Raw genomic sequence first — 18,026 nt, forward strand, 5'->3', positions numbered from 1 at the left:
AAAAGCAATTTTGGTGTCAGGACTCAATGCACAAAGAGTACAGGGCTAGGTTTCTTTTTTACTGCATAAATAATATCACAAAACAGTTCATCTTACAAACAGCTGAATAAAAACATGCTACAGTGCAACCTAAAAGTTTGAACAAAAGCACAAGCAAAATGCAAAGACTTGCAGCAAACTTACAAAATGCATCTGTTTCCCTCATTCTTTAGACTGTTTGCTTTTGCATATAGTGGGTGAAGGCATTTTTTTTGTGTGTGTTTAAAAACAGAGCAAAAATAAACCTTTTCCAGCTGGCTAAGCTACCTAGTACAGTAAAATAAGCTGACCCTCCTGGCTGGAGTGGAGAAAAGATGGCAGCAGGCCACCCTGAGTGACTTCCCACATGACTGGTATGTGACCCCATTACTGCAGTATCAAATGATACACTTCTCAGCATGTGTTATCAGCACCATTAACATGTCCCCATTTTAATTAAGGAAGCAGCTAATAGGTCCATAGCCAAAGCAAGTCCTAACAGATCATTCCATGAACATACACAGTTATTGAGACTGGGACTACATCTGGCCTAGTTAAAAGAAAACTGCAGTAATTAGCTATAGAGTGGATCTTTACTAAAGAATATATATTTGTTTAATGACTTTTCCAAACTTTTTGAGAATAGTTTTCTCTATGTCTGCAGGTGTGAAATAGTGCTGTTAACACTCCATGACAGCTGCCATTTTATTGATATTTCCCAGTCTCTTGCTACAGGTTGAGACAAAGGAAATTAAGAGTAGTTTTTCCTGTCTTTTGCTATCAAAGCAGCAGCTATAATCCAGTTGTATTTTGTTACCTCATACAGTGTGTGCCAGTAGCACTGACACCTTTGGTATTACAGCGGTAGTGTGTGAGCAGTTCAGACAAAGAGGTACATTTTTTAACCTTGATTCTTTGTTTAAAATCAAAACAACCCTCTCCTTGTAATGCCATAACTTTGTTACTGTCTTGCTGTACCCACCCTTCCAGACCCCTGCTCTGGTCAGAGCCACTGCATGACCTATTATAAATATACGCTAAGTAGGGTTTTTAAAAAAATGTTTTGCTAAAAAGACTGATTGTCAAGAAAAGACATGGAATGCTGGAGCTCAGACCTACACTTTGAAACATCTCAGCATAGAGCAACTCTTCGGTCCTGTCTACCCTTGAAAGGGTTTGCTGGTAGAGCTAGATATACAGCTAAACCTGCGCTGTGATGAGACAGTTTACACTGACGAGTGTTTGTGCTGGTATAGTTTATTCTGGTTCCCCAAATGAAATATGCCATAAGGACTTTTGCTGGTATAACTGTGTCTACAGTAGGGTTTTTTGTGGCTCATTTATGTTGATTTTGTGAGGTGACTTTTTCCATGCACCTACCTGGCATATAGCTATGCTGCCAAAACTTCAGTGCCTTAGATTTATAATTTTGACCGTATCCCTTTAAACTGGAGATTTCTTTGATATAAAATACTGAGTTGCTTTCTGAACTGTTGATGCACCCCTACATCTTTCTTGGTTTAATTAGAGACTGATGGCTTGCTCTTATGTCAGCTATTGTAGTTCTTTTGGTCTCCTGCAGTAGCCAGATAATACCATAGCAGTATGAATAGAGACTAAATCGGGCACATATTAATGTATGTAAAATATGATAGGGGTTGTGAACATCTGTGGCTTCACCTAGCCTAAATATCTCAGAATTATGCTGGCATTGCTGTCCCTGCTGGCGTGGGGTATACAAAGGACCACACACACTATAGCAACCAGAAGCTTCTATAAAGGACAAGAGTTTTGGTTTTTTGGTTTTTTTAACAGTGATGGTAGTTAACTAGTGAAACAATTTACTCAGAGATGTGGTGGCTTCTCCATCACTTGGGAGTCAGTACATCAAGACTACATATCTTTCCAAGTGAGTACAGTACAGCAGAACCTCAGAATTATGAACACCAGTGTTACAAACTGACCAGTCAACCACACACCTCATTTGGGACTGGAAGTACGCAGCCAGGCAGCAGCAGAGACCAAAAAAAAAACCCAACCAAAACCCAAAAATCCCCAAAGACAGTACAGTACTGTTAAATGTTAAAGATAAAGGGAAAGCAGCATTTTTCTTCTGCATAGTAAAGTTTCAAAACTGTACTAAGTCAATGTACAGTTGTAAATTTTTGAAAGAAAAACAACCATAATGTTTTGTTCAGAGTTACAAACATTTCAGAGTTACGAACAACCGCCATTCCTGAGGCATTTGTGTCTCTAAGGTTCTACTGTAGTTCAAATCACAAGTTAAGGGCTTGATGCAGGAATTACTGGGGGAGGTTTTCTGGCCTGTGTTATACAGGAGATCAGGCTTGGTGATCATAATGATCCCTTCTAGCGTTAAATTCAATGAATTTCTCATGGGCCTTTGATTTGGAACAAAGCATTGCTTTGTTAATTTAATAAAACCTGCACTCTAAAATGGGCTGGAGGCAAAATGGGGGGAAACGGCCGTCCTTAATCCCAAAGCTCACTGTTATCAAATGTGCACTGCTGGAGCACATCTGGGCCTTCCAATTGAATCTCATGGCTGAGGCATAGGTTTTGCACTCAGAAGCTGCATGCACGTGTAGCTGCACAGAGGTCTTAAAAAGTAATCCTGAGATGGAGGGGACAGAAGAGAATTCTGGTTACTAGGCCTGAGGCAATTGAGGAGCGCTAAATATTACCTTCAGTTTGTATTCCCTTAGTTGAGTTGCCTTTGCACAGAGTCAATGCTGTTAGCCTATAGCAGTGAAGAGTGGAAGGTACTGCTCTTAGCAGCGGCATTAGCAAGTGCTCTAATTGGCATTACAGTGAGCACTTTGGGTTGATGTGACGTGCACTCCCAGACTAGCCTTCTACTTATTTCGGGTTTGCATAGACGGTGCTGGAAAGAGGAAGCAAAACAAGTTATTCGGTTTATATGTGGAGGGTGGAACAGCTGAGGCTTTTGGCAATTAGCCCTTTTCTTTGCATGTATGATGTGCCCTGAAAACATTTTTTCCCCAGAAAAGCCTAGATAGAAAAGAAAGAGCCTATGAGTTAGGGGGTGCTGGCAGTGGTGATGGTGGGTGGGTGTGTGTGTAGAGAAGGAAGAGACATCTCCACACACACACACACACACACACACACACCACAGTTGCACTACCTTCTCTCCACAAAAGGGAGCCTGTTAAATTAGCTATTGTTTTTGCAGTGATACAGTGTGTGATCATGGCAAGTCAAGGCCATTTGTCATCTCTTTATTGCTCCTGCAGATGGCAAAGCAGCAGGCTCCACTTTCTCTCTCCTGCACAGGAGCAATAACTTGTATTTACAGTGTTACATGTTTCACCATTTAGCAAACCCAGAAGGAAGATCTAGAAGCACAGAAGGAAAAATGATAAATCAGGAGGTTATTTTCCCTTTAATATTGACCTACAGACATAATTCATTGGTCCAACTAGCATGTCAAAGAGGCTCCCCACCAAGCAAAAGTTGTGCGTTATAAATCCAACAGGCAGCAGAGCCTTAGCTGGTGTAAACTGTCCTAGTTCCATTAATGTCCAGCTGTTTATGTAGCTTCTGTCATGCTCATTTTTGCAATTGCTCAGTCCACATGCCCCTGATTTAGACTGTCACATGCCACAAGGGAAAACATAGCATGCAATGGTTCATCTCAAATTGGTCCCTTAAGAGTTCTCCAGAAAACTAATTCTTTGGGACACCCCTAATACTGGTATCCTGCCCCAGGGGAGGTTCTTCAGGGGCAGTCATTAAAAAGCAGGCAATCAAATACATCAGGGCTCCAGCTGTAAACTGGTTCTGAATACATTGTCTTCCCACTCTGAGGTCACCTGGCTCTGCTGGTTGTTCCCCTCCCAAGTGATAGTTCTCCAGAGAGAAGCCATCCAGTCACAGGCCTCTCACCTTCCATTGACTGCATGGGTGAAATCCTGACCCCTCTTAAGTCAAAGGGAGTTTTTCATAGACTTAAGTGGGGCCAGGATTTCACCCCATGTCTCTTTCTGTTCTGTAGCATGGAAGACTTGACACCGGGTATGAACACCTCATAAACTCTGCTACTAATTAGTCTTGCCCTAGGGGATCATTAGCCAGACACAACCAAGTCAGATTACACAGCTTGGATGGTTTTTATCTGGAGTTTGTATGAACTGTATTTGAACATAAATTGTCTTATTTTCTGGTTTGTTTTTGAGCTATGGCTGTAGGATTAGAACATGACACCTTTTTACCCAGAAATAAAGAAACACATATAGGAAACAGACTCAAGGCATGAAACAGACATTTAAATTGCTACTGGTAAGATGGCTCCATGATTTCCAGATCAAACATGCTCACTGTACAAGTAAACAGAAGTTTATTCTAACTTCTATCTCTGCACATTTGCATCAGAAATCGAACTCTGTTCCTTCAGGCTCAGCCTCAACAAGAATAAAGATTCTGTAATTGGAACTTAGTTATTCAGTCTGTTGATAATGTGCAAGTCAAAATAAATCTAATTTGCTCTCCAATAGCTGTGTTGGCTCTGGAAGGGATAACAGGAGAAAAAAAATACTTTGAAATTATTTCAGTCACTCAAGCAAGCAGCTTTCATGCTGAGTATGCACACAGCAGATCTAACAAGTGAGACAGTGCCATTCTTACACAGTCACTTTTCTGGCCAGTGTGGAATAACCCTTAAAATTAAAACCTCTAGAGCTAACTAATTCCTGGGTAAAACACATTTAGAAAAGACAACTTGAAGGATTATGGTCCCAGATTTTTCATAAACCATTAGGTACCAATGAGTAAATTCCAGGATGACATCCGATAGCTTGATATGAAGAGAGTGGGCTATCAAAAGCACTGATCTTACTCCAGGGATGTTAATCAGAAAACAGGCTAGCAAAAGACTTCCTCAGGTTGCGGATAGTTTCAGCTTTTGCCTCATCTTCATTGGTGTTTCCCCGCTGTGATGAGTCAGATATGCTGAAGGTGTTCGTCAGGGACTGGGATTTGCTGAAACAGAAAAGGACACTCATGTTCAGCAAGACTGATGTTGGCTTCATTTGGGCAGGGGAGGATGGCAGTTCAAAATCGGTCACTGATGCTATGCTGCGTTTGCAGCCAAGGACAGAATGAGGTTCTCTGTATGTTGAGAAGGCACCTAAGTCCTATTGGGAAACTGATGGCTCTGATATTCACAGTTCAGGCAATGTTTGGGATGTGGAGAGCTTGAGGCAGGGTTTTCAATGTCATTTTTACAAATGCCTATTTGGGTCTCTGCTATCACAACTGACAATAGGCCCAAATCCAACTCTCATTAAAGTGAATGGAAAGACTTCCATTGAATACAATTGGAGTTGAATTGAGCACCAGTTCATCTCCACTAATGAATGTGGTACCGTGCACTTCCCAGCTAGGGTCCTTGCCTCTCTGTTTTGTGACTCCCTCACCAGAAGTACGTAATACATACATTACAGCTAAGGCCAAAGCAAGGGAACAGCTATCATTTACAAACCTCAATAAAATGCAAATCCCATATGTGAAGAAAAGCAATGGTCCCAGCTGCACCCATGGCAGTAGAAGAGATGATTATGGATGCCATCCTAGTACTCTGCACAGCTGACTCAGAGACCCAGCTTAATTTTCAAAATCTCCGTTTTCCACTGCCAGAGGCTGTGTGCGCTGGTGAGGCCAGACTAATGTCCAGTGGTTCATCATGCAGGAAACCCAAGCATGTTTCCCGCTCTGCAGGATGGCAGAATTAGCAGTACACCCAGCCCTTCTGGCTTTGTCTAGGCATTTCTTACAAGATGGGCATCTCCACTCATTGCTACTGCCAGGTCAGCTCCCACTAGTGGTCATCTGGGTTTTGAGCACCACATGCACTGTTCTGCCATGGTGCTTAGCACAGCAGTGGCCATCTGGATCCCTCTTTATAGTAGTGCTCCCAGTCTTTCTACCAATGATGGGAAATTTAGGGCAACAAAGCCTTGTGCAGACCCCAACCTCACCGGAGAGTGAAGGAGTGATTCACATCTTTCTGGCTAATAAGGTGACAATGATGTATTCCTTGGCTTGGAGGATGGCAGCTATGATACCTTGCAGGAGGGAAGGGGAAGGATAAAGAATGTGTGAGAGGAAGAATGTGAAATCTCAGAGTTGCAAAGAACTTCTTCCCCCTGAAAAATGTTCAAAAGTGGTCCAAGGATCTGCCAAGGCCAATTCCATGGGGACCATCAGCACCGGGGCCTTCACTATTGCCAAACATTGAGTCTCCGAGAATGCTGTTGCCTGTCAACAAGGGATCAGATAGGCACTAGCCTGTCTACTAAGCCAGGACACTCTTTTTCAGATCTACAAACCTGTTAGCTTAAAGGGCACCTACTTCAGATGTGGATGTGGGGTGGCCTGCTGTTTGGGTGTTTCACCAAGGCCTTGCTGAGCAGGAGCCCGTCCTTGGGCTGGGGGCCTAGGCTGCTGTGGTGGGAAGATGCCTGGCTTGGAGGCCTGGACTGGGGAGGTCCCAGTGGCAGATTGTGTTTGCTGGGGGGATCCAGGCGACCTCTGCTGCTGAGGTGAGCTAGACGGGGGACTCTGGGGCTGCTGGCCCTGAGGAGAGAGCCGTTGCTGGGGAGGTGCTCCCGTCCGCGGAGGCTGAGATCCCTGAGGCTGGCGTGGACCCCCTGCAGGGAACATGGACACAAAGGTGCACAAGACACACATTAAACAAGGAGCAGCTGCACGGGGGAACAGGATCTAATGAAAGGAGAAACATTTCAGACTCATTTTATGCAGACAGCTAAGGAAAAATATTTGTTATGGACGTTGGATGCCATTAGCCTGATGGTAATTGGCAGCCTGGCCACATCTACAGCGTTGCTGCTGTACAGTTCTTTGCCTTCTTAGCTCCTTCTCCCAGGTAGAACTGTCTTGGCATGCCTTAGTTCTCCATGTGATTTGTTACCATTGCTTGTCCTTGATGAGTCTTGTGTGTGAGCCTGAATTCTTAGGAAGGAAGGTTGGAATAAATGGGAGAACTAGCTCTCCGCACAGAAAATGGAAATTGGGTCTGCTGGTTTAAGTCGACAGCACGTTCCAAGGATAGTTACGAGAGGGGCTTGTATGCCACATCATTATCCATTCCTCTATGTTATAACATGACCAGTGGGTGGATGCTTCAGTAATTTTGAGTCAGAGACCCTCAAAGCAAAGCTTGATGTTTCTGCTATCCTAAAGACACATAAAAACGATGCTCCTGACGAGTGAAAAGAGACAGATGTGTGTCCCTTAATATTTTATGCACCATTTCAAAAAGGAAACCTGGGGGGGGGGGGAGTCTTTAAAGATCCCATGTACTTTTATGCATGAGTAAAGGTGTTACTCCAATTTCTAAGTCAAATTCCAACTTGGGCAATCACGTTCTGTTGAGCTCAATTCTGCCTGCATTTGCCAGTGGCTGTGCTATTCTTCACTTCCTTTTCTGAACTCTTGTGTAATGTTATCACTGTGCACCGAACAGTTGCTGTATTTCATTGCAACCGCTGGCTATGATTTCAGTGAGGGGTTGAAGCAAGCAGTCTGCATCAGATCCCAAAATGAACAGAGGTTCCCAGAGTACAGTACCTTGAGGAGGTGGGCGTGGTTGGGACGCTTGTCCAAGCTGGGGTCCAGACTGAGGCTGCATCTGTGATTTCATTGACTGAAGCTGGACTTGCGGAGGCTGGAATAAAATCATTACAGTCATCAGAACATGTTCAAAAGGAGAAGCCAAGGGATGCCAGGCCTAGGGATGACAGAAAGAACTTCAACGCACACTCTGCCACTACAGCACAGGCCTGCAATGTGCCATGGTATTAGGATGGAGAACTGAGCAGGAAAGTGTTAGCTAGAAGAGAATGACTGTGGTGCTACATTTTTTTTAAAAGTGGGTTTATGAATAGAGGAATTACCAGACTGGAGCAAACCTGAGGCCCATCTAACCCAGTGTTCTGTCTGTGACAGTGACCAGCACCGGATGCTTCAGAGGAAGCTGTAAGAACCCCGCACTAAGCAGGTGTGGAGTTACCATGTCTCATCCTGAGCTCTAATAGGTAAAAATTGGCTTAAACCATGAGGTTTAATATCCTTTCCAAACGGATTATCATTCCTGACATCCATATAAATGTTCAATCCCTTTTTCAATCTTGTTACATTTTTGGTCTCAATGACTTCCTTTGGCAGCGAATACCATAGTCTGTTATACATTGTGTGAACATGTATTTCCTTTTATTGGTTTCCCACCTCATTGAATGTCCCCTTGTTCTTGTGTTAAGAAACAGACAGAATAGACGGTCCTAATCTACCTTCACTAGACCATTATTTTATATATATTTTTAGTATGTCACCTCTTATTTGTCTCCTTTCTAAAGTGAACAATTTAATCTTTTCAGGTCTTTCTTCTTAAGAGAGTATTTCCAGGTCCTGGATCTCTCTCACCACCCTTTTCTAAGTCCCCTCTAGTTCTGCACTATCCTTTTTCAGATGGGGTGATTATACAAATCAGTGGTGCAGCCTTATCTGGATACTGTTAGCAGTATTAAAGGCATTAGAATAGTCTCCGTATTGTTCACCATCCCACGTCGTATACATCCTAACATCTTGTTTGATTTTTTTTGCCTGCAACTGTGCACTGAGCAGAGATTTTCACTGAGCTGTCTACTGTGATGCCAGTCCCTTACCTGAGTTGATACAGTTAATTTAAAACTCTGCAAGGTGTAAAAGTACTTTACATTTCCCCTGCCAATGTGCATTGCTTTGCATTTATCACCATTGAATTTTGTTTGCCATTGTGTTCCTCATTCACTTAACTTGGCTAGGTCTCACCAAAGTTCTTCCCTGTCCTTTCTAATTTTGCTGTCTCTCTGCTCACCCCCCTTTCCTGATAATCAATAAACAGTTTAAACAACACAGGACTGTCGTGCAGAGGCCTTTACTCTAAGCTGTCCAACGTAACAAGAGTCCAACTCACCCTGTAACATCAAATTGTTTATGTGAATCAGCAAAGTTGGAGACAAATAGATTGGCCCAAACTGGATTGTTTAGATTAAAAGAACTGTGCTAAGGGGCCTTCAAGGCTCCTACTAAAGTCATGGATGACTTTTTTGCCTCTGTCTTCACAGACAAGATCAGCTCCCAGACTACTGTACTGGGTGGCACAGAATGGGAAGGAGGCAAACATCCCGCAGTGCTGAAGGAACAGGTCCAAGACTATTTAGAAGGATTGGACATACACAAGTCCATGGGGCCAGATGCAATGCACCCGAGGGTGCTGAGGGAATTGGCTGAGGTGATTCCAGAGCCATTGGCTATTATCTTTGAAAGCTCGTGGCAATGGGGAGGTCCCTGAGGACTGGAAAAAAGCAAATATAGCGCCCATTTTCAAAAAAGGGAGGAAAGAGGATCCAGGGAACTACAGACCGGTCAGCCTCACTTCAATCCCTGGAAAAATCATGGAGCAGGTCCTTAAGAAATCCATTTTAAGGCACTTGGAAGAGAGGAAGGTGATCAGGAACAGTCAACATGGATTCACCAAGGGAAAGTCATGCCTGACCAACCTGATTGCTTTCTATGATGAGGTGACTGGCTCTGTGGATGTAGGGAAGGCGGTGGATGTGACATACCTTGACTCTAGCAAAGCTTTTGATACGGTCTCTCACAGTATTCTTATCAGCAAGTTAAAGTAGTATGGGTTGGATGAATGGACTATAAAATGGATCGAGAACTGGCTAGAGCATAGGGCTCAACGAGTAGTAGTCAATGGCTCCGTGTCTAGCTGGCAACCAGTCACAAGCGGAGTGCCCCAGGGGTCAGTCCTGGGGCCGGTTTTGTTCAGCATCTTCATTAATGATCTGGAGGATGGGGTAGATTGCATCCTCAGCAAGTTTGCGGATGACACTAAGCTGGGGGGAGTGGTAGATACCCTGGAAGGTAGGGATAGGATACAGAAGAACCTAAACAAACTGGAGGATTGGGCCAAAAGAAATCTAATGAGGTTCAACAAAGAAAAGTGCAGAGTCCTCCACTTAGGAAGGAAGAATCCCATACACAGCTACAGACTGGGGACCGGTGAGCTAGGCAGCAGTTCTGCAGAAAAGGACCTGAGGGTAACAGTGGATAAAAAGCTGGATATGAGTCAGCAGTGTGCCCTGGTTGTCAAGAAGGCGAATAGCATATTGAGCTGCATTAGGAGGGGCATTGCCAGCAGGACGCGGCAAGTGATTATTCCCCTCTATTCGGCATTGGTGAGGCCACATTTAGAGTATTGTGTCCAGTTTTGGGCCCCCCACTACAAAAAGGATGTAGACAAGTTGGAGAGAGTACAGCGGAGGGCAACAAAAATGATTAGGGGGCTGGAGCACAAGACTTATGAGGAGAGGCTAAGGAAACTGGGCTTGTTTAGTCTGCAAAAGAGAAGAATGAGGGGGGATTTGATAGCGGCCTTTAACTACCTGAAAGGGGGTTCCAGGGAGGATGGGGCTAGGCTGTTCTCGGTGGTGGCAGGTGACAGAACAAGGAGCAACGGTCTCAAGTTGCAGTTGGGGAGGTCTACGTTGGACATTAGGAAAAAGTTTTTCTCTAGGAGGGTGGTGAAGCACTGGAATGGGTTACCTAGGGAGGTGGTGGAATCTCCATCTTTAGAGGTTTTTAAGCTGAGACTTGACAAAGCCCTGGCTGGGATGATTTAGCTGAGCTTAGTCCTGCTTTGAGCAGGGGGTTGGACTAGATGACCTCCTGAGGTCCCTTCCAACTCTAATATTCTATGATTCTATGACACGGAGCTAAAAGATTCTAGAAATGAGAAGAAAGGTTTATAGTTGAGCTCACTGAAGTGTGTTTTAATTGGTGAAGGTTATGGGGATGTGTTTGTCAACCCATCTTGGACATTTTTCATCTGGGAGTTACTAAATGGATTGGGAGCAGGATGTGTGGGCTGGATGAACTGAGCTTTATCACTGTAGTTGCCACTCCCACAGTCTCCTGGGATCCATCATGATACACTTGGGCCTTTGTTGGTTTGTCCTGAAAGGCAGCTTGACTACGCCAGGCCAAAGAGAGGGAAACAGGTGACATTGCTACCAGCTTCAGCCAAATCCTAAACAACACCTGGGATGTGAAACTTGTGTTCCTGCTTTCACCTCTCCCTCGTGTTTCATTTTCTTTCCCCAACTTAATTCTCCTCTTTCCTTTCTCTCTGCTTTCTGTCTAATAAGCAACTGGCTTAGCCAGCCAAGACAAGTCCTCCTTTCGCAACACCATTATGATCCTCTGACCGGAGAGGCCGCTAAAAGAAATACCTTAAAGAGCCCAAGACTGGTATAGTTTGCCAGATCTCAGCATGGCTGATAAGACCGTGTGCAGTGCCCGTGTTTCTCCAGCCACAAGGGAATCAGACACAGAAGCTGCATTTTCTATCTTTGCTGCTCTTTTCTCTCCTCTCTTTTGTGTGATTGTCTTGTTTTGTCTAAAACAAAACAGGATTGGTCTTTAGCAGCAACAGCAATGGGTCCAGACTATCTTAACTAACTTTTTCTCTTTCCCCAAAACGACAGTTAATACCATCTTTAATTCCATCTAACAGAATATTAAACAGGATTTCTCCCTATATAAAGAACCAACTAACAGCTACCGAGGAAAAAAGGAAAGGATATTATTAAAACAAAAGCCTTACTTAATACTTTACTGCTTGAATCTTCCCCAGTCCCTCCTCTCTGGATTCCTGCCATAGAATTAAAGAAACAGTACACATATTCACAGATGTTTTCATTTAAACCAACCTTCCATGGATCTCCATGTCATGCCATGGGGTGGATCAGTCTTTCAAAACTGCCATTGGCAAATATTGCTCTAAAATAAGATGGGCTCAATACAGCCTGGGGGTGAGTGTGCGATGAGGAAGACACACTCACGAGTCCTATTGGTCAATTTAAAAGCAGAAATGATGGGTTCCGATTTGAACAGCAACATCAGCCAGGCCCTTCCTTTTCAGGGATTGGTGGCTGAGACACAAGGCCTCTCTGAAGAAGCAGAGAGTCTGTTAGAGAAGGGCAGAGAGCCTCACTGGCTCACTTTGGGATGCACAGGATTTCAGCAGAGAGGCAAAGGCTGGGGATTGATAACCTGTCAAGCTGGGATGGAGAGTTGCAACCAAACCATGAAGAGCTCTAGAGTCTCCTCAACCTACACACAGAACTCGTGTTAATATTCACTGATGGGAGCAGAGAACCTTAGAGTAGCAGGGGCTCCATCAGCAGTGAACAAGCCCCATTGTTTGGTTTTATAGGCTATCGAGTCACGTATTGTTGACGTCCAGATAAGAATCTGCCCAATCTTTGGGGGCAGAGATGGGGGATAGGTTTTCATTATAAGCCCTGAAGACGGACGGGGTTACGATCCATCCAGATTCTCCTTGGCATAGGTTCGTCCTACTGCTTTTTACTGAAGTTATTTGAAGCCGTATCTTTAAATTGATTCTGTCCTCCTTTTCCCCAGTCCATAGTACATCAGCACATTGCTGTCACCTATAAGGATGCCTAGCTTGGCATGTTATCATCACCTGCCATCTTGCCGCCTAACCTGAGTCTCCATGGCAAAAGCAGCCCCATACGGCTTGGACATTTGTGAGCAGGAAATGCTCCTAACTTTTCCCCTTCTATGGCCATTCCCTTGCCAACGCCTCATCTGTGAGACCACCTTTCTTCAGACTGGGCTACAATGTTTGTCTCTGATGATGCTTCTCTTTATAGTGGTGTGTAGTTTTGGTAACAGTCTATACCAAACCAAAAGGGCCCAGGTATATGTATGTGGTGAATCAGATCAGTGAGAATGTGAGGCCACGATAATATGAAGAGAGACATTGTTCAGGGACAACCCATGAAGGGTTTACAAAAGAGCTCCCTCTGCAACAGTAACAGTGGAATCATCCAATACTTTGCATGAGGTGACGTCTCGGTCCAACAGCACTAGAACGTTCAGTCCACTGAGGTACGTGATTGGCTGAACACCCATGGGGGTTTGGGTAAACATCAGTTTTTCTGAATGGCTCCATGCACTCTTACCCAAGGCCTCAGAGGTGAGGGGGTGGATCCAGCAGTTGCAAGAAGCTGAGTCATTTTGGAGACAACCAAATCAGCTACGAGTTGCGTGTCCTCTTCCACATGCTCCCCTATCAGGGGCATCGCGCTATCCATCACCTGCACAAAGAGAGAAAAGGACAGCTAGTAAGGTGGCTTCCTAGTGGCAGAGGCAGGTCTAGACTCAATCTGATGCCAGGCTCTTTTGTGGCACTACATCCCCAGGCGACTATTCCCATCATTCTCCCACATTCTGAAGTGAAGCTGCCTGTCGCAATGGCTAGAGTATATCAGAGTTTTTGAGAAATGATGTCTCCTGCCATTTGGAACCCAGCCCTAGGCTTGATAAGGGTTCCTGGAGATTTTTTTTTTGATCAAACACACACAAACCAGATTCGTCCGACACCCAGAGAGGCTGATTGATGGGTGTTACTCTGAAATTCAACTCTGTTGATATTTGTGAATGATGCTCCGGCAGGCAGGATAAAGGAGAAAGGAAACAAACAGCAAAGAGACCTGTGTAGATTAGCGCAAGGGGGACTAGAGGCAACCAGGGAAGAGCTGGTACTAATCAATGCAAAGCTCTACAGGAAAGAAGGAAATAAACACAGGCACAACATAGACAGGATGTCTCCAAACAGCAGCATCCATGGCATGAAAGTGAACTTCCACTCAGCTGGTCTCCTTTACGCTGTTCTGACGTTACTTTGCCATGTAAATATGCACCACAGTTACCACTGGGAAGGTGAGGAAGCAAAGGTTTGAAGAGGATCCCACAGTCTTAAAAAGGGCGAGACCACCAGCTATATGCTACCCCTGAAACACCACCACAATCATCAAGGTTGTTTGTCACATCAATCCCAACCACTTTGCAAACATTAACCAAATTCCATATGAAACAGCTCATTATGGTGAAATTAAGGTTCAACTGAGGAGGGAGGGGGGCATGTTACCCTGTCAGAATGTTAGTATCTTTTAAGGAAACTATAGAAATCCAGGAAATGCAGTATTAAAGTTTGCAGTTGTCAGCTAAGGCACTGACACACTCAGATAACAACTGCAGCCTCAACTCTGCCCCCATGAGAGTTCCATGAGTACAGTCTGAACTGGGACTCCAGTCCCAGCTCTGTCACTGGCTGGCTGTGTGACCTTGGGCAAGTCACGTCCCCCTTCTGTGCCTCAGTTTCCCTATCTTTAAAATGGGGATAATGATACTGCCCTCCTTTGTAAAGTGCTTTGAGATCTACCATTGAACAGTATGCTGTATGAGCGAGGTATTATTATTATTATTATTATTTATTAAACAGAATGTTTTGCACACATTTCTATAGTTAGTTTAAGGAAGTCTGTTTGTGAAGTCAGTTCATCAACAACTGATCCAACCTCACAGAGGTGATTTATTAATGGAGTAACTGTTCAACTCGCCTTAATTTGGTCTCCACTTTAGTTTTGTTACATAGAATCATAGAAGCATAGGACTGAAAGGGACCTCAAGATGTCATCTTGTCCTGTCCCCTACACTCATGGCAGGACTATGTATTACCTGGGTATTATCATAGGAGCTTATATAAAATCCAGAGGCTATGGCTGTGGATAGCTTTGATTTAATGAGAAGAGGACTGGCACCAAAATCCATTGCTTTCTTGATTTATGATCTAGGGTATTTATGGAGCAGGTTAAATGGAAGAGGGTCAACTACATATATTAAATGGTGTTCAAATTCATTGTCATCTCCTTTGCTTCGTTGTATAACAGGCTTCTTGGGGTCCAGAGAAAGCTGGGTTTGGCTGCCACAAAGATGTGGCAGCAGAGGGACTGGGAAAATTATAAAACACTGGACCTGAAATCTAACCTGACTTCTGTTCAGGGGGTCTCACTAGCATGTAGCTCCATGAGGCATCCCCGCTTCATTTGGCAATTCTGGTACCAGCTCATAGGTAGGGAAGGACAGAGCCATGTCAACTCCCTGTACCCTGTTAATTTACTGTGAACAGGATGGTTTATGACCACTAGATGGTGCCATTGTTCTCATTAACAAGCCATTATCCAATGAAGTAATCTGTTCACTCACTAACTCTCTGTGTAAATAACTGTGTAGCGATATGTCTGTATTAAAAAAACCCCACTCATAGCTTCAGCTTGGGAATTATTTCCCATCATTACTGCAGCAGCATGTGATATGCTGGCTGAAGTGAAACGACAGGGTATCATTTAGAAACAGAAACATCTGCGGCTAAATTAATACTGTATTAGGCCCGTCAATGGGGCTACATCAGGCATCATTGTCTCTATGTCTTATTTTGCGATTTCTGACTCAGCTCACTTCTTTAGTATTGATTGAGGGAGGCCAATCACTGGACTAGGCTATCACTGACTAAGGTAGGAGGAGGAAGAAGCTGATTAGAAAGGACACAGTTTTTCTGGGCCAACTGATGCTCTCAGTTGTATCAGTGCAGCTACTCAAGTTATACAGGTGCCAAGATCAGAATGTGGCCCCGTAATGCTGAGATAAACCACAAAGATGGAATATATGAAATGCAAACATATTCCTCTCATCTCTTCCCGATAATGAGACCAAAGAACAGCTGAGGGAGAGGGGAAAATTTTGGCACACACGGACCCTGTCTTTGTAGTTGCCCAAGGTCAGTGGCTGTCTCCTGACACAGCTGCTATTGCTCGATAAAATAGCTCAGAAGGAACGGAAGGCGGCAAGGCAGAGAAGAGATCCAGGAAAACCCCTTCCCTGCCCTCTATCTTACGCCAAGACCTGGAGACTGCGTTTGTTATTCCATGTTCTCATGTGCAAGAGTCAAGGTGTTGGGTGATTGGAGGGAAGAAGGAAACATGATTTGACAGATCAAAAGATTGATACCAAAATGGTGAAAGGATGGAAAGGCTGTTGCACAGATCTGTAGAGACCTTGTAGTGTGTGTGGTTAGCGCCACAGAGCTCTGCTATAGCAGTAGATGTGGCACTGCTGGCTAAAAGAGTCATAAGAGAAGAATAAAAACATGAAGTCAATCCAATATTGATTACTCTTTAGTATCGTGGATCATTTTTAAACACCTGTGGTCCCCCTCCCACCATCTCTAAAATGACTCATCATTATGGCATTATTTTAGATTACAAAAATGGGGCAGATTTGCCGGTGCACAACCCCCAACACGCATCCGGTGTGATGAGCAACGCTGAAAATCTGGGCTTTAGGTGAAAGAAGAGAGGAGCTCTTCTGAAAATCTGGCCTCAGTTGGGTGTGCTGAGCTCTTCTGAAAATTCCAGACACAGTGATAAAGCCCTTAATGCAGAGAAAGAAATACCAATATGCTGAATCAAATTCAGTGCTGCTCTATGTGGGTGAAGTTTGCTGAAATCAAGGGAAGTGATTCTATATCTGAATATAGCCCTTAAAGTACTGCTCACATACCCCAATGCAATGTGGCAAATAAAGCTGAAGAGCTCAGCTAGTATAAAGCGTATGGAAATCAGGTTGAAGCTAAATTAATAGTAATGACTTCAGATTTCCAGACTGCATAATCCTCCTTTCCTGCACTCATAACCTCCTCCCTCCTAATCTGAGCCCATTTGCCATAAGCAATGGTGATAAATCTCAAAACACAGATCTGTCTGTCTTTCATTTTGTGAGCATTTCTCAGGGAACAGTTTTCACATTGTGCAAATTCATTCCTTGGTTCCTTGATTCATTTATTCAGTGAATTTTGGAGTCATTTCTTGCAAAATTTCACAGCAAATTTCCTTCTCACAAAGTGAAACATAGCTGTTTGGCTGTCTCCCTTCCCCCCCCAACAACACAATGCAAAACAAAACAAACAAAAACCAACCAACCCACCAGCTTCTGTCCAAAAAAACCCACTTAAGGAACTGGACTGGGGGGAAATAATTACTTTTCAGCTTCTTCTCTCAGAACTGGCATGAAGTAGAAAATGTGCCTGCTTTGCTTTAGTCTATTCCATTCCATTTATGTTCCTATGCAGTGTCCATCAGTCTTGTATCAGAATACCTGCTAAACTGCTGGCATTGCAGAGCCTCTGGGCCAGATCCTCACCTGGTACAATTTGGCTTAGCTTAATTGCAATCAGCATGGCTCCTCTGAGGACCTCACCCTATGTATTTGGTTCAGCATAGAATCATGGGGTAACGTGTGTAGGTGTGCAATTCTGTCAGGTGTGCCATGTAGTAACGGGTGTAATTCTAGGAATGTGCCCTCGATTCAGTGACACAAACATGGAAGCAGGTGTGTAACCCCTCCTGAGCCCAAAGTCATACACAGAAGCAGGTGTGTAATTCCCCCCCTCCACACACGCACACAGAGGCAGGCATACACAGGCATACACACACACGCAGAGGCAGATGAGTAAAACTCCCAACCCCATATACAAAATCGCACAAGAAGGTGTGTGTGTGTGCACACAGGTACACATACATACAGAAAGGCAGGGGTGTGTACCCTCTTACCCTCCCCTATACACAGGCATACACACACGAGAGGCTGAAGTATGTTGAATTTAAAGGCTTTATTGTGTGGTGGGCTTTGAAGAGGAGCAGCACCTCCAAAAGCTGCCGACAACTAACATACAGGAGTCAAAATGACAGCAACATCTCTCTTGTAATTTGAAAGAAGCAAGCTAATGTTTTCATTGCTGGCAGAGCACTTGTACTACACGACCTCTGACAGGGCCCTAGTCCCTGGAGAGTAGATGCATAAAGCTGGAATGTGCAGTCGCCATAGGGCTCATGTGGTTCTCATCAGCTTCCCAAGCCTCAGTGGGTGGGAGTGCGCTCCCACACGTAGCTTTCTAATGTGTCAGCACCCTTGAAGGAAGCTGCAGGCCAGCTTTGCTCATCTTCCTCTGCCTGGGCAGTGTTGATGGAGTT

The 18,026-nt window shown here is 44.3% G+C and overlaps 1 protein-coding gene across 1 annotated transcript in view; it reads right to left on the minus strand.

The window, feature by feature from the left end:
* Nucleotides 1-4,246: 4,246 nt before the first annotated feature.
* SYN3 (synapsin III) overlaps nt 4,247-18,026 on the minus strand; it is a 299,108-nt gene continuing 285,328 nt past the window's right edge. The window contains exons 13-16 of the mRNA XM_067559393.1: nt 13,119-13,253; nt 7,648-7,744; nt 6,410-6,707; nt 4,247-5,037 (exon numbers count right to left, since the gene is read on the minus strand). Coding sequence (XP_067415494.1) covers nt 4,905-5,037; nt 6,410-6,707; nt 7,648-7,744; nt 13,119-13,253 — 663 coding nt within the window. The 3' untranslated portion in view covers nt 4,247-4,904. The remainder of the gene's footprint in view (nt 5,038-6,409; nt 6,708-7,647; nt 7,745-13,118; nt 13,254-18,026) is intronic.

This window comes from Emydura macquarii, unplaced genomic scaffold, assembly GCF_026122565.2.
Source record: "Emydura macquarii macquarii isolate MOO-44397 ecotype Brisbane River unplaced genomic scaffold, CSIRO-AGI_Emac_v2 contig_2205, whole genome shotgun sequence".
Taxonomy (NCBI): domain Eukaryota; kingdom Metazoa; phylum Chordata; order Testudines; family Chelidae; genus Emydura; species Emydura macquarii.